This window comes from Hylobates moloch, unplaced genomic scaffold (assembly GCF_009828535.3).
Source record: "Hylobates moloch isolate HMO894 unplaced genomic scaffold, HMol_V3 SCAFFOLD_24, whole genome shotgun sequence".
In the NCBI taxonomy this organism is placed as follows: Eukaryota; Metazoa; Chordata; class Mammalia; order Primates; family Hylobatidae; genus Hylobates; species Hylobates moloch.
Window position 1 is genome coordinate 17406913 of NW_026652299.1, and position 14321 is coordinate 17421233.

The 14321-nt window shown below is 38.2% G+C and overlaps 1 protein-coding gene across 8 annotated transcripts in view; it reads right to left on the reverse strand.

Annotated features, from left to right (window-relative positions):
* The window catches only part of MGAT5 (alpha-1,6-mannosylglycoprotein 6-beta-N-acetylglucosaminyltransferase), a 329280-nt gene that overhangs the window by 88919 nt on the left and 226040 nt on the right, over positions 1–14321 (reverse strand). For all 8 annotated transcript variants that reach the window (XM_058434333.1, XM_058434331.1, XM_032145644.2 and 5 more), the window contains one exon: positions 11944–12077. In XM_058434333.1, the coding sequence (XP_058290316.1) occupies positions 11944–12077 (134 nt within the window). The remainder of the gene's footprint in view (positions 1–11943; positions 12078–14321) is intronic.

Below are 14321 nucleotides of genomic sequence, written 5' to 3' on the forward strand. Positions count from 1 at the left end.
AGGCACAGAGTCCCCACATAAATGAATCTAACTCCAGCTGTGTTTTTCACCCAGCTACATAACAAGAGGTTTAGGGACAAAGTGATGAATAATCCTCAGAACCTTTTATCTCCTCTAAGAATTACTCACTCATAAAAGATGTAATTATGGGGCTATATTGAACAGGTGCATGGAATGAAGACAGAATAAAAGGTAAAGACCGCTGGGGCACAAACCACTCCAAAAAAACAACCACTGCAAAGGAATACTGTCTACAGAGTAGGCTATTCTGGAAGAGAAAATTTTGGATTTCTCTCGTTTGGGTTCTGTAACTTCTCTAACACTTGACCTAGGGGGACAGCAACCCCACACCCTCTCCAAACATCTGCATCTTGTGCCTATAATTTTAAAAGGCATTTCACCAGCAAGTGACAATCAGAAAATAATTCTCTCTAGATTAAATAGAGACACTCCTCTCCTCTACCTTCATTCTGTCAAGAGAAATCTCAGTTTTTCAGGAGATGAGCCTGCAGAGCCCATGTGTGGCTGATATTAAATGAAGCAACTGCTCTGCTTGGCTCTGACCTGAACAGAACAGCTATAAATAACATGAAACCAAATTCCTCCTGGTAATTGAGATATACACAAGATTCCGAAAAGTCCACACACGGCAGACTCAACCACATCCATTCACAGATAGGTGGTCAACAAACAGAGGAAGCTGGTCCCTTCATCTTGTTCTGGTTGTCCTAGGACTGAGGAGCCATTTCCCAGGCTTGTAGCAGCACAGAAATCCTTTCAGACAGACCGATAGGCAAAGGCGAGCCTGCAGCACAGGCCTAGGACTCCAATGCCCAGACTCCAGTGTCACCCACCATGCACACAGGGGAACAGAATGAAGAAGGGACAGTGGCAGGAAGCCCTGAGCTGTGGATATGCACGAGCCATGTAAATACTGTGTTGCCACCCTCCGTTTCCCAGGCTTTTGCCTAATGGGGGTGACAGAATGAGGAGATAATAGGGTTGTGACTAGGGAGTTGTGTTCAGTCTGGCCAATCTGTTATTTCATTTCTGCGTTTTTGAACAAGTGCCCAGAGGCAATGGTAATGGCTGCAGTTGGCTGGAAACTAAATTACTGAATAAATTCTACTGCCAACAAGAGGCAATGGTTGCTCTTCTCCCCCCTTTTGAGGGGCTGAGGGCACAGGGAATTTTCAAGGATTAGTGGGGAGAAAAACACAACCTGTATGCATTCTCGGTGTTATTGTGCAGCTTAAAATATTTCTAACATTTTTTGTTAATTCTAAAAGTTTTGAACTCAAACCTGACACTATACTTCAGGATCAGGTGTTTCTAAATTTTTTTTACTTTCAGAAAATTTACATGGTGATTAAAGCACGATGCTTGAAATACTTGTTTCTGAAATGTAGTTATTTAGTCCCTAGGTAGGCACTTAAAAAATAATCCAGCAAGTAAAACAATGGGTTTTATTTCATGTTATAATATACTAATTTATAGTAAAAAATTAGATGATTAAGCCCCCCAAATGAAAAAACACATATATGTAACATATTTTTGTGTGAAAGATTCTCCTAGCTTCTAGCTTGACTGGTGAAAGGGAGAAGTAAATATCAGAAAAACTTGTGAGGAATGGTGGGCTTCTGCTGCTATAATTTGGTATTCAATTAACTCTGACACTATGAATTTCACATCTAAGCTCTCTTCTATGTTTTCATCCAAACACTAACTCCTGTCTCACCTTGTGAAATGTTAACTTAGGGATCAACAACCTGCAAGTGTGGTTTCAAGGACCTCAGGTGAGACTAAGATTTACAAACAGTATCAAATCACCACATTTAATGAGCCACGGCCTGAGCACTGGTCTGATCGCTACATGCCTTCTCCTCCCAGGTGACTCTAAACTTGCCACAGGACACTAAACCTTGACCACATAAGGGTTTGCTCAGCTGTGACTCACCCCAGCAGGTGATTCTGAAGTAACTACCAGCCCAGTGTGGCTTGCTTCCAAGGATCTGAACACCAGCTGGAGCCCGCCCGGTAACATCTGCCGAGAGCGCCCTGGTCTTATCACAAGTGTTCTTAATGGTGCTTATAATAAATCAAAAGCCACAAGTCCAGGAGGATGTTATCTGAAATGTTCATTTCATTGAGTTCAAATTTCAGGCCAACCTTTCTTTTTTGCTCTGCCTTAGGAAGGGAACAGAGACTTTCATTGTGTTGGGAGGGTTTCAAAGAGAAGGTATTTACATTTTAAGGTAAATCAAACAAATCTCATCATAAACAGGATGCAGGAAATTCCTGTGCTTTTAGTAATCCCTCCATCCCAGAGGATAAACAAATGTGATATTTAAAAAAGATGGCTGACATTCTGAGTTCTGACTACATGCCAAGTTCTGTGCTAAGCGCATTATAGTGACTCTTCCATTTTAACCTCATAACAGTGTAACATGATTGTACAGATGAGAAAACAGAGATATGGTTTAACTACCCAAGTCTACACGCTAGGAAATGGCAACACTGGGATTCAGAGCCAGAATGGCTGCTTTCAGGGCATCAACTCCTTAAGTCACTCTAATATACAGCCTCATAGTCCAAATAATTTTCTGGACCCTGTGTACGGCAGTGGTAAACCATGCTTCAGAGGAAAATAATGTTCTAAGGTACAGCAGAATACACAGGAGGGATCTAGAATACATATGCAGTGTCACCTCAGTTTCTTGAGTATCTTGTGCCATATGTATGTGGGACCACAGATTTTTTTACATGCTACAAAACTGCAGATTTGCCAAACATTAGCAATGATTTTAAGACAATTTAGAACAAAATATCTCTTATTAAGAGAAACACTATTTTAAGCACTTTGGAAGCACCTATTTACAAATGATTACAAATCAGCTTGATGTGTTCCCTGAGCAGAGTATGATGATAACTACTGCTAAGAAATACTATTAGCTTAGCTTGAATAATTCATTCAACGACAAATGTTTTGGAGCATTTCTACAAACCAGCTTATACGATAAGTATTGACAAACTACAATATAAAGATGAGTTTCTGCCTTCAAGGAGCTTACCAACTACTTAATAAATGAAGCATACGCTATATCTATCAAGCAGCCATAATATCATCTTTTAAACTGTAATTCAAAATGCATACTAAGTCGAGTTGACCTTTCTTTCAATTGCATAAATCTCTGAGGTCTGTTTTTTCTATCAGTAAGTCCCAAACATCTCTAAGAATGTAATGTATCTTCACATCCCCTGGTCACCAAGAGAAGAAACCCCAGCACCAGCCTGGGCCCATTCCCTAGCCCTCACAGTCGGTCTGGTCCCAGGGATATTAGTTTCTCAAAAACCCATCAACTCATCCTTTCCTTTTCATATTTGTCAGTCCAGGCCTTCTCACTTTTTGCTAAGACTTCTGCAATAAACAAGCTTTTCTTTTTCCTAAATACAAATGGATTTATTGGTTTTCCTGATTATAACGGAAATATATCCTCAGATTAAAACTTTTTTCAGATAATAAAGATATGAGGAAAAATAAGTTACATTTTCATCACCTAGAAATAACCACTATTACTGGACCTTTTTTCTAAGTTTGTGGATCATTTTTCCCCTCAAAATATTGAATTATAGTTAATGATGTGAAGCTGAAGCATCAGAGAGTTCTTTTATGCATCCAAAAAAAAAAAAAAAAGGTGGATTGATGGAGAGAGAGAGGACTGGCATATGGATTGATACAGTAAATGGTTAATTATAGAATCTAGATTTGTGGGTTTCTAGTAACATTTCTTCTATTTTTTTTGTATGGCTGAAAACATCATTTAAAATACTGAAGAAGAATACTGATTGTCATCATATTCATGCCGTCTTTGCTGATCCTGATAAAATCGACGGTAGAAAAAAATTCATTGAAAAATAGTTATGTCACACAAGAAATCTGGATTAAAAAAACTATACATGGTAACGCTATGCTTCAAATTTTACAAAAACTGATTTTTTTTTTCTTTTTTTTCCAAATGGTGGTGATAGTAGTTTCTTCAAGAGAGAAGGCTGGGATGCAGGCTAGGGAAACTGTAATATAAGTTGAGCTGAGAAGATGAGTGCCTAAATTGTTGACAAAAGGCACTTCAGGGTAAAATTTTCAAGTGTCAAAAAGCAATTTAGGAGGGAATGGACTCCTTGGAAGAGTAACACTCCTGAAAGCTGAGACTCAGACTGAAGGAACCACGAGGCTGATCCTAACCCTCACTGGTCTGCACAGAACTTAAAGGCAAGAGCCCTCCTGATTCAAGTTAAAGGCCAAAATGGCAGTTTCAATCACAAATAGCTCTTCTGGTTATCATGCCCTAAAAATAAAATTGTACATGGAAGTTAACTGATCCTTAGCTACAGCCAACAGGCTTATTATTTGCATGAATGGGAATCGATTTGGTTCTAAAATTCCTGTTTTGTCAGGCAAAATTTTTGATCCACAAGCCATCATTCAATTTGATCATGCAAATAAAAATGGCTGTGAGCCCCAAATCCTGGCAGAAATTCAGGGTTGGAATGTCAATGATACTGACAATCATTATGGTCTGAATGCCACTTGAAAGCCCAAAAATGTGAGTAAGTTCCCTGGAAAGACACAAGAAAGTAAGATGAGGCCACTGGCCTAAAGAAGTTTCTACAATCTTAAATTCGTACAACAGTCTCCTTCCCTACATTGTTGCATGGATTAAAAACAGAATAGGCAATATTGCTCATTCTAGTTTAATTCCATCAATAAAAGACTTTCTGAATGCCTACCTATGTGACAGCCACTCTTCAGGATGTTAGAGTTCCAGCAATAAACAAAGCAGCTAAAATTCCTGCCATTATATATCTCAGATTCCAGGGGAGGAAAAAGAAAATAAAAGTAAGTGAAACATAAATATTGGGTAGCAATACAGTTATGGAGGAAAATAAAGCAAGGAAGGGGAGTAGAAAGTTGGGGAAGGAAGGAGTTGCATTTTAAAAGAGGAGGTCACAGTCAGTCTCACTGAAATGACATTTGAATTAAAAAACTGAAGGAGGAGATGGGGAAGTCTAAAAGAAGAATGTTCCAGGAGATGGGACAACCAATGCAAAGGTCCTGAGGGGGAGTGTGCCTATTCTACTCAATAAACAGCAAGGAAGTAGAAAGAAATGAGCAAAAAGCCGCGTAGTAAGCGACAGGGTCTTGAGGACCCTGGGAAAACGTGCCTCTAGTTGCCACAACTAGGATGTTCCTTACCTCTGCATTCAAATTTTCGCTGCTCCATTCACCTGGGCCTGTAATTTCTAAAGTGGAAGTATGAGAAAGTCTTATTTTTGCGTACCTCCTGACTCCACTGAAAGTAAGCTTCTGGAGAACAGAGGCTTAGACATCCCACAGATGGTCAGGGGACACACAATGAACAAGAGGATAAAATTGACAACCAAATAAAGATTCCAATCTAACTCCTAAACTGACGCTCATAAGGAACAAGAAAATACTTAGGCTTAGTCAGCCCTGCAGCCTTTACTAAGGAGCACCTTACAAGGATTTGGGAAAGAGGAGGAGGGGGTAAAAAGAAAAAAAAAACAACAGAGGTGGAAAGTGAAATGGGAAAGTTCTAAACACCTCCAGAATCCCCAATCTGCTCTTCTCTCCACTTCATTATAGCTCCCTGTCTTTTCTGCTCCAAATTTCCACAAGTACCAAGACATGCTGAATATTCTCCAGCCTTGACTATACAGAACGTGAGCACCCAGAAGGCAAAGTCTTCTGTGTCTTCACATTGTGAATGATAGTCAAAATGTTGCAGGTACCTAACACATACACACATAAATAAAATAAAATAAATAAAACTATACGGACATAGTTTGCTCAGGCAATGTAGTAAATGCTCTATGGTAATATGAAAAGTGAGGCTGTTAAGCAGAACTGATTTCAAAGGTTATTGAAATTTTTGTAGGATATAAAAATAAGGTCTGAGATCTGAAACCAGGGATGGGGTATCTTGTAATGCCTGCTACTGCTACTTTCGGCCATCAACTCTAGGGAAAGAGAGGAAAAAACTCAATTAGATAAAGATGATTTACCACTGCCAATGTTTTTATACAAGCCATATGAAGTTGTAAATATGGGTGTGGTGCAGATAATTAGAGCTATCCAAATACTGGAAAATTTACAGTGCAAGTCATCAATTTTAGAGCTTTCTCTTCTAAATGGGAAAGGCAAATGTCTTTGCTCTTATTTTTCTGTGAGGGCACACTTCTTGCATTTATTTACTGAGATATAATGCACCTTGTTTGAGACTGTGAAAAATAAAAGATTTCCTTCAGGAATTTAAAACAAGCCGTATGCATAGTTAAATAATACCTAAATATAAGCCAAGCCAGGTACCTGGCAACCATAAAAAAAGCATCAGTTAAGTCCCAACAAGAAATAACAAAAGCATCCCCAAATAACTATGACTTAGGAACTAGCCACTTGAGTGTAGAAGAGTCTTGGAAACAATGGTTTTCAAATCTGAGTAGAGTCTTGAAGGAAAAAAAAAGATGATATATTAAGTGGAAAAAAAGGAGATACAAAATTTTAGTACGTATGTGACAAGTATGTAAAAATATACTTGTGAAAAAGATAAAAGTTACACCAGGGTTAGGGGAGTCTTTTTCAGTAGGAGGAAGTCCTTCCCTGATTTTGTAATTACATTTCTTTATAAATTTGATTGGAAAATTGGAGGAAGTCACTTAAGGAGAGTTTTAAAGAAAAAATTAAATTTTGCTTCTTAGGGACCAGCAGGCTGTTGGGTGAGACTGGAGAGCAATATGATCAGGAGCTGAGGCCAGAGAGCCTAAGGTCTTGAATACTTTGCTGTGGAGTTTGAAAATGATCCCATGGACAAAAGAAAGGCACTGCACTCTCTGAGGAGAAACAGCCCAATCCAAGCTGAGCTTTCAAGAGCTGGTTTTTGTGGCTGGAAAGCCTTAGTGCCTTAGTTGAGAGGTCATGTTAGCATGTGGACAGGAGGAGCGAGCAGGAATGGGGGCCTAGAAGGAGGAACAACCAGACTTACCAGATTCCTGGGGAAAAAAATCATCACTTAATGATCTAATCAAATGGCCTTAGTATTGTCTGGCCACCAGTCCCTCCAGAAGCTGCTTACGAAGGTGTCAGGAATAGTCTATGTGGACGCCACCTAAAATGCCTGACTGCAAAGAGAACACATGACGACGATGGCGCCAGTGAACTTCTGAGACTGGGGGCAAAATAATACAGAAATGCAAGGTTTTTCAACTTGTAGAAACCCCACCAACTTAGGAAACGAGTTAGAGGAGAAACAGAAGGAGCCTTAAAATGAGACGTGTACCATGAATATTTAAGAACGCAAACACATTCTGGTCCAGCGTATTACATTTCACTGCTCCTCAAGATGCATCCCAGTGGTGTATTTTTCTTTATCTTCCCACGGGGTTCTTTTAGACTGGCCTTCCCCACGCTCTCTGTCTGCACGTGAACCACAATACTGCTACATCTTACGATAAGGCAGCTAGTCCTGAAGACTTGATTCCTCAAGTATAGCACTCTGTTTCTGCAGTCTCCAAACTTTTCATTGTGCCTTCCATCAGTAGAACACAATCTAAGCACACAGGAACCTGAGTACATCCTCAGTATATGTACATATTTATACAGAAATTATATAATGATTACTATCCAGCTCATATATTAAGCACTAGTAAATTTGTTTCACTTTTGAAAAATTAACAAGAAATAAATATAACTTTTGATATTCAAAGGAATGGTATTTCTCTTCAGACCACTAAAATAGCCACATTGACCCAAAAGGTAAAGGAATGGAGGGCTCTATGGGAAGGACCTAGCTGGACTGGACCCCAGGCCTTTGTCACATGGGAAGAAAGGGACCCTCTTGCAAGCATGCGTCCAAGTTCACTGTGGGCAGGCTCTGGAAAACAGCGTGCAGGAGCTATTTTTTTGTTGTTGTTGCAAATTTTCCAGCTCAGACACATCTCAATAGGATAAAGGTCTCAAACTGCTTTATTTCTCTATTCATTTCTGTATTTCCTCCATTCAAGTGAGCCTCATCCACGAGAAAGTTTTCCATCAGCCTGTTACTTGATGAATGATTTAGCGACCACTGATGATGACTGTTTTGCTCTACTATCTCATCAGGAGTTTTATAACGCTCATTTTCTAATTCATTCCTTTTGCATTTATTAGTTGTGATTTCTCCATAATTAATGACTTTCTCTAATCAACTATTTGATTATCTTTAAATACAATTTGTGCTAGAAAGGCATGATCAAAGCTGAATTCTTTCACTTTATTTTTTACAGTAATGAGGTAGTATCCTAGCAATTTGTGAAGGTGACCCACTACACTTTGTGGAGTTTTCTTGGTTGGTGTATCATTCCAGAATCTAGAATCTTTAGGTACTCCTCTCTTTTTGTATACTAAAGATCGTGGTTCCTACAACATACCTATAACAGTTTCAAGTAACAATATAAATATTTCCACTACAACTGTATAGTCAAAAGATTGTCTTTTAAAGCCACTTAAGTAATAATCTTCTCTGTATGAGAGGTTAACACCAACCTCACGCATACAGCTAGGTTTGTCTCTATCTGTTTTCAATTTTTAGTGAATGCTTTTCTATTTGAATTTTTATTGTGGTAAAAAAAAAGTAACACTAAATTTACCATCTTAACCTTTTTTAAGTATTCAGAAGTGTTAAGTATATTCACACTGGTATGCAAGAGATCTTCAGAACTTTTTCATCTTGTAATACTGAAACCCCATAGCCATTAAACACTAATTCCTCCTCCCAACTTGGTAACCACCTTTCTGCTTTCTGCTTCCATGATTTTGACTACCTTAGATACTTTACAAGTGGAATCATATGGTATTCATCCTTTTGTGACTAGCTTATTTCGCTTAGCATAATATCCTTGAGGTTCATCCATGTTGTAGCATATGACAGGATTTCCTTCCTTTTTAAGGCTAAATAATATTCCATATATATGTATACTACGTTTTCTTTATCCACTTGTGTGGATGGACATTTGGGTTACTTCTACCTCATGGCTATGAGGAATACTACTGCAGTGAACATGAATGTGCAAACACTTCTTCGAGATCCTACTTTGAATTCCTTGGAGTATTTCTCTTTTTAAATTAGGTAAAACATTTACATGGTCCTAAAGTCAAAATAAGGAACATTAAGAGACATCAGCCTTCTAGCCCCATCCCTGGATACCTTTATCCAATGGGAATCACTTTATCCAATGGCAATCACTTTTATTAGTTTATTTATCCTTTCAGTGTTTCTTTTGGAAATGTAAGTTCATTCATATATACTAACATGACCACACAACACTCTTCCTCTATATCTGACATATATAAAAGGGAGTAGCTCTACATTGTCCTGCACGTTGGCTCTTATCACTTAAAATATCCTAGACATGCCCCTCCTAGAATGAAAGCCTTCCTCATTTCTTTTTATAGGTACATAGTACTTCACTCTATTAATGGAACATATTATTCACTCAGTCCCCTATGATGATTACTTGGGTTGTTTCTTGTTGCTTCCTATTACAAATAGTGCTGCACTAAATGTCCTTGAGCACATGCCACATCTTGATTTTGCTCATTATCTTTGGGATAGATTCCTATATACGAGGTGCTGAGTTGAAGAAAGAAAATGCAGAGGTGGTTTTGCGAGATCCTGACAAACACCACCCCCACTGGGGTAGTACCATACTGCATTCTAACCACTAGGGTTGAAGAGGGCTGGTTTTGCTCACTGCACCATCAGAATAGCTATGCTGTTTAACTTTTGCATTTCTGCCAATCTGTACGTGAGACATGGTATCTTGGTGCAGTTTACAAATGCATTTCTCTTACTGTGAGTGACGTTAACATCTTTCCATATGTTCAGAGCAGTAAATTTCTCTTTTCTCTAAACTGTTAATAGCCTTTTCCCATTTTTCTGTTGGAACATGGAACTTTTTCTTCTCAATTTTTATATGTATGTATGTATACATAAGGGTCTATGTTAGTAATTTAACCCTCTGTGATATGATTTGCTTATGATGTTACTGGTTGTTGTTTTGCCATACACGTTCCTCTTTTTTTAAAATATAGTCAAGCATATCAATTTTCCCTGATTTCTGCTGAATTCTGAGTCATGGTTAGGAAACTTATTCCCTTCCCAGGTTAACAGAAATTAATCCATGTTTTTGTCTTCAGTTACATTTTAAGCAGTGAATTTCTTTCAACTTAATCAACCAGTACTGCTGAAATTCTCCATCCATGGAGAACAAAATAGGTTTGCAGGACTCTGAATTCCAATATTCTAAAATAGAACTTTATGTTTCCCAGGAAAAAAAAACCTCTCTTCTCTACTCCCTGGAAACTCCATTTCTTGTAGGGCACACGCCTGCATATCACCCAGCGGTTTTAGTCATTTTGAACACAGTTAATGTTTTATTTCACTTGGTTTAAACACAGAGGTCACTTCTTAGGCTATTCTGTGCCACCTTATCCCATCCCTCAAAGTTACACGGCAAAGTCACACCAGAGGCAAACTCTGAGCATCTTCACCACACTGAAAGCCATCTGTTATCTAATGTGCCAAAAATCAACTGTGCCCCAGGGACGGTGTGTAACAGCAGGATGATACAGCTCCATGAACAATAATGTTTATGAAGCATACAAAACACTCTCACATATCTGAGCTTAATAGAACACTTAAGGAAGAGTTGATTTTTAAAATTACTCTCCATTCTTTATTCTCCCTTCTTAATTCTCCCTTTTCATGCCTAACACCCAAAGATTAGTCCAATGCATGTGCTGTTACATTTAGTGAGTGTGAGACAGGGCTCACCTTCAGGAAGCTGTGTACAAGGGGGAGGGGCAACCACATGGGAAGAAGATCAGGAAGGGGTCTTTTGGGTCTTACTTCCACAAAGCAAACAGATTCATCTCAGAAGTTATAAAGTGGAAACCTCTGGATTAAAATTATCCTGATAATTTTAGAAAATAGGAATTCTCTCATCAACCAAATTATCTCATTTGGCCTTTCACATCTGGAATAGGACTTCATCTCATTACTAAGGACTATTGACTTATAAAATAAATTCATTTTTGGCACAAACACTATCAAATGTGGTTTTTTGAGTTCACAGTCCTCAGCTAATTAGAAATGAGGCTAGTGCCAGGTAAACAGAAAGCAGCAGGAAGAAATGGTAAAAGTGGGAAAATAACCCTATAAAAACAGAAAATGTCTAAGAGCCTAGAATCTGTGGTCAGTTAATTCATCATCATTTAGTGTGCTGTTCTTACTATATCGGCTCATGAAATAATCACTGCTGCTGAAAACAATGACACCAAGTCAGCAAGAGAAGGTAAAATTTCATTCTGAGCCTAGGATTGAAAAAAATCAGTAAAATACAAAACTGAGTTTAAAACAGTTCCATTTTTAAAAAGCTATTTTTTTCTTTAAAAAGTTTGATGCTTAAATAATTAAGGTTTAATTATGTGGAAAATAGATCTACATGAAAGACTTCACCCCTCATTAGTGACAAAGTGTACCCTAAATAGCATCCATGTGGCATAAAATGCGTTTAATGCCTGCCAATCTAAAGTCACTGCAAAGTCCTTTCCCAAATAGTTTCTAATGATACTTTGTATTGAACATTTTTTCTCCAAAACATTTTCAAGGTTTTTCAAAAAATGTTCATGTGGCCTTTCGATTTCAACTAAAAAACAAACAAAAAAACCAAAAAAACAAATTTAGCAATTCCCAAGGAAAAGGTTCAACGGCACACACTTCTACAGCTAATGGTCCTGAGAATCAAAACACAAAATAGATGGCGGCTAATTTTCCCATCTATCTTTGGTGGCATTCTGGAAAGCATACATGAAACAGGAATACTCACGGAACATGGTATAAAATTGCTGAGGGTTCAGATTCCATTTTCCCCAAGGGGTCTTGTGGCCTTTCGATTGGGCATAATTTGCATGATTGAATTCGGGTTCAGTACCAAATGAATCAAGGACTCGGAGCATGCACCTGAAAGAAAAAAGCAATGTGTTTAACACTACATACTTGTCCCCAAAGTTGAAAAGATAAAAGCTCTAACCCTTCCTTCAAGACTACTAAAAATAGGTAAATCTTTTTAAATAGAAGCAGGACCAGACAAGAATTATGATGTTTTAGAATAGCTTGTGTACCAAACATCTACTTGTGTCACTTTAGAGTCTGAGACATCACACAGCAGATATGATTTGCTTCAGATCAGGTAACTAACTACAGAGGATCATTCAACTACCAGCAAAATAAAAAGTTCTATGAAAGCTTGAACTGGGGACTGCCATGTTCAATGCTGTACCCTCAGCACCTAGCCAGAGCTGAGCACATAGTAGGTGTCTAATCAACTGATGCCGAAGAAACAGAGCTACCATCTATAGAGGTCTTATTCTGCTTAAAGCACATGACACGTGTTATCTCTAGGAGCAATCATTCAACGTTTTCATCAATTGGAGTATTCGACTTTACATTAAGCTTAGAATCTCATTCAGTAGGCAATGGTATTTTTTAATATATCTAATAGTAATAGAACTTTATTTGCTTTCTCCTAGAACTTGAAGAAATACAAGTGAAAATGTTTTGTTTACTATTCCACCAAAGCCATAAAACAGGGCCAAATCTGGTTTACCACCTATTTTTTATGGTCTGTGAGCTTAGAATAATCTTTACATTCTTAAATGGTTTTTAAAAAATATTTTGTGACATGTACAAATTATATAAAATTCCAATTTCCATGTTCAAAAATAAAAATTGTATTTGAACGTGGCTGCACCCTGTTGTTGGCCTATTGTCTATGGCTGCTTTCATCCTGTAACAGCACAGCTAAGCAGCTGCAGCGATGCATATATGGCTCAAAAAGCTTACAATGTTTGCTAGCTGGCTTACAAAGTTTTCTGACCACTGCTCTAGAGTGCACGAAGAATAACCAGTTGGAAGAAAGGAATCAATCCCAAAACAAAATTTATTGATTTTGGTAATATTTCATCAGTGACTTTCAAAATATTTGATGTAAATTAAACTTGAGGATGGCCAATAAAAGCAGCTCTATTTTCTATTATGTATCAATAATAACTTCTGAATAACTTTTAGAAGACTAAGAAGCATAAAAGTAAAGACTGAAACCCACATTTTAGAATCAGATGATGGCAATGACTTTTAAAAATCTGGCTCAGTTTTTTCCTACTATCAGAAAAGCATTCTTTCACCTTTTATTTTCACTTCAATGTATGATTCAGGGGAAAATCCAAACATGAGAATGGACTTTTTAGGAAGTATACTTATACATTTTCATTCTGTGTGCTAGTTTTCTCATTAGAGATCACTACCATTTGTCAGGGCCAGGAAGTGAAGAAAAGAAAGGCAGGCAGGCCACCACCACAAGTCAAATACAAGCTAACCACAGGAGGAATTTCCCTGTCTGAGATTCTTGTGTGGCTCTCACGGAATATGCTCTTATCATAGCAGCAGTTTTCACAGTATCAAAGATATGTCATTGGCCTGGTGGCCAATAGGTGGGCAGAAATAAAGCCCACAGTCCTGAAAAAAGAAAGCTAGGGACCCAAGGAACTGATCAGTGTCTGTTTTCTTTGCTCTCTGAATAGCTCAGGGCATCCCTTTCCACTTCTTAATAAAACATACCCATTTCTTAACTTATATTTTTCCATTTAAAAAAAAGATGTACAAGGAACTGGTTTCAGCCAGTAGTATATTCTTCTGCAAAAGCTGGCAGTGTTAATGGTGGCATCTCTACAGGTCACTGCAAAAAGGGAGAGGAGAGGACAGGACCCACGCTGATTTGTGGGGCTGGGGAATGCTCCACTCCTACCAGAGAAACAGAGCTGGGATTCGCCAGCACTACTTTGTGAGTCAAAGATTACAGCACTCTGTGCAGGCGAAGCAGGGAGAAATGGGCCACTCTGGTCATGTGGAGCCTTGGTTTGAAGGCTCACCTTCTTCCATATATTGGCAATTGACTCTAACAGTCTACAGCTATCTTTGGTATCTGGTGGATTGGTTCCAGGACCCCTGTGGACACCAAAATCCAAGGATACTCAAGTCCCTTATATAAAGTGGTATAGCACTTTCATATAACCTATGCACATCCTCTCATATTTAAATCATCTCTGGATTACTTATAATGCCTAATATCATATTTGTATTTTTATTATTGTATTACTATCTTTTTCCTTCAGATATTTTTGGTCTGCGGTTCAATCTGTGGATGTG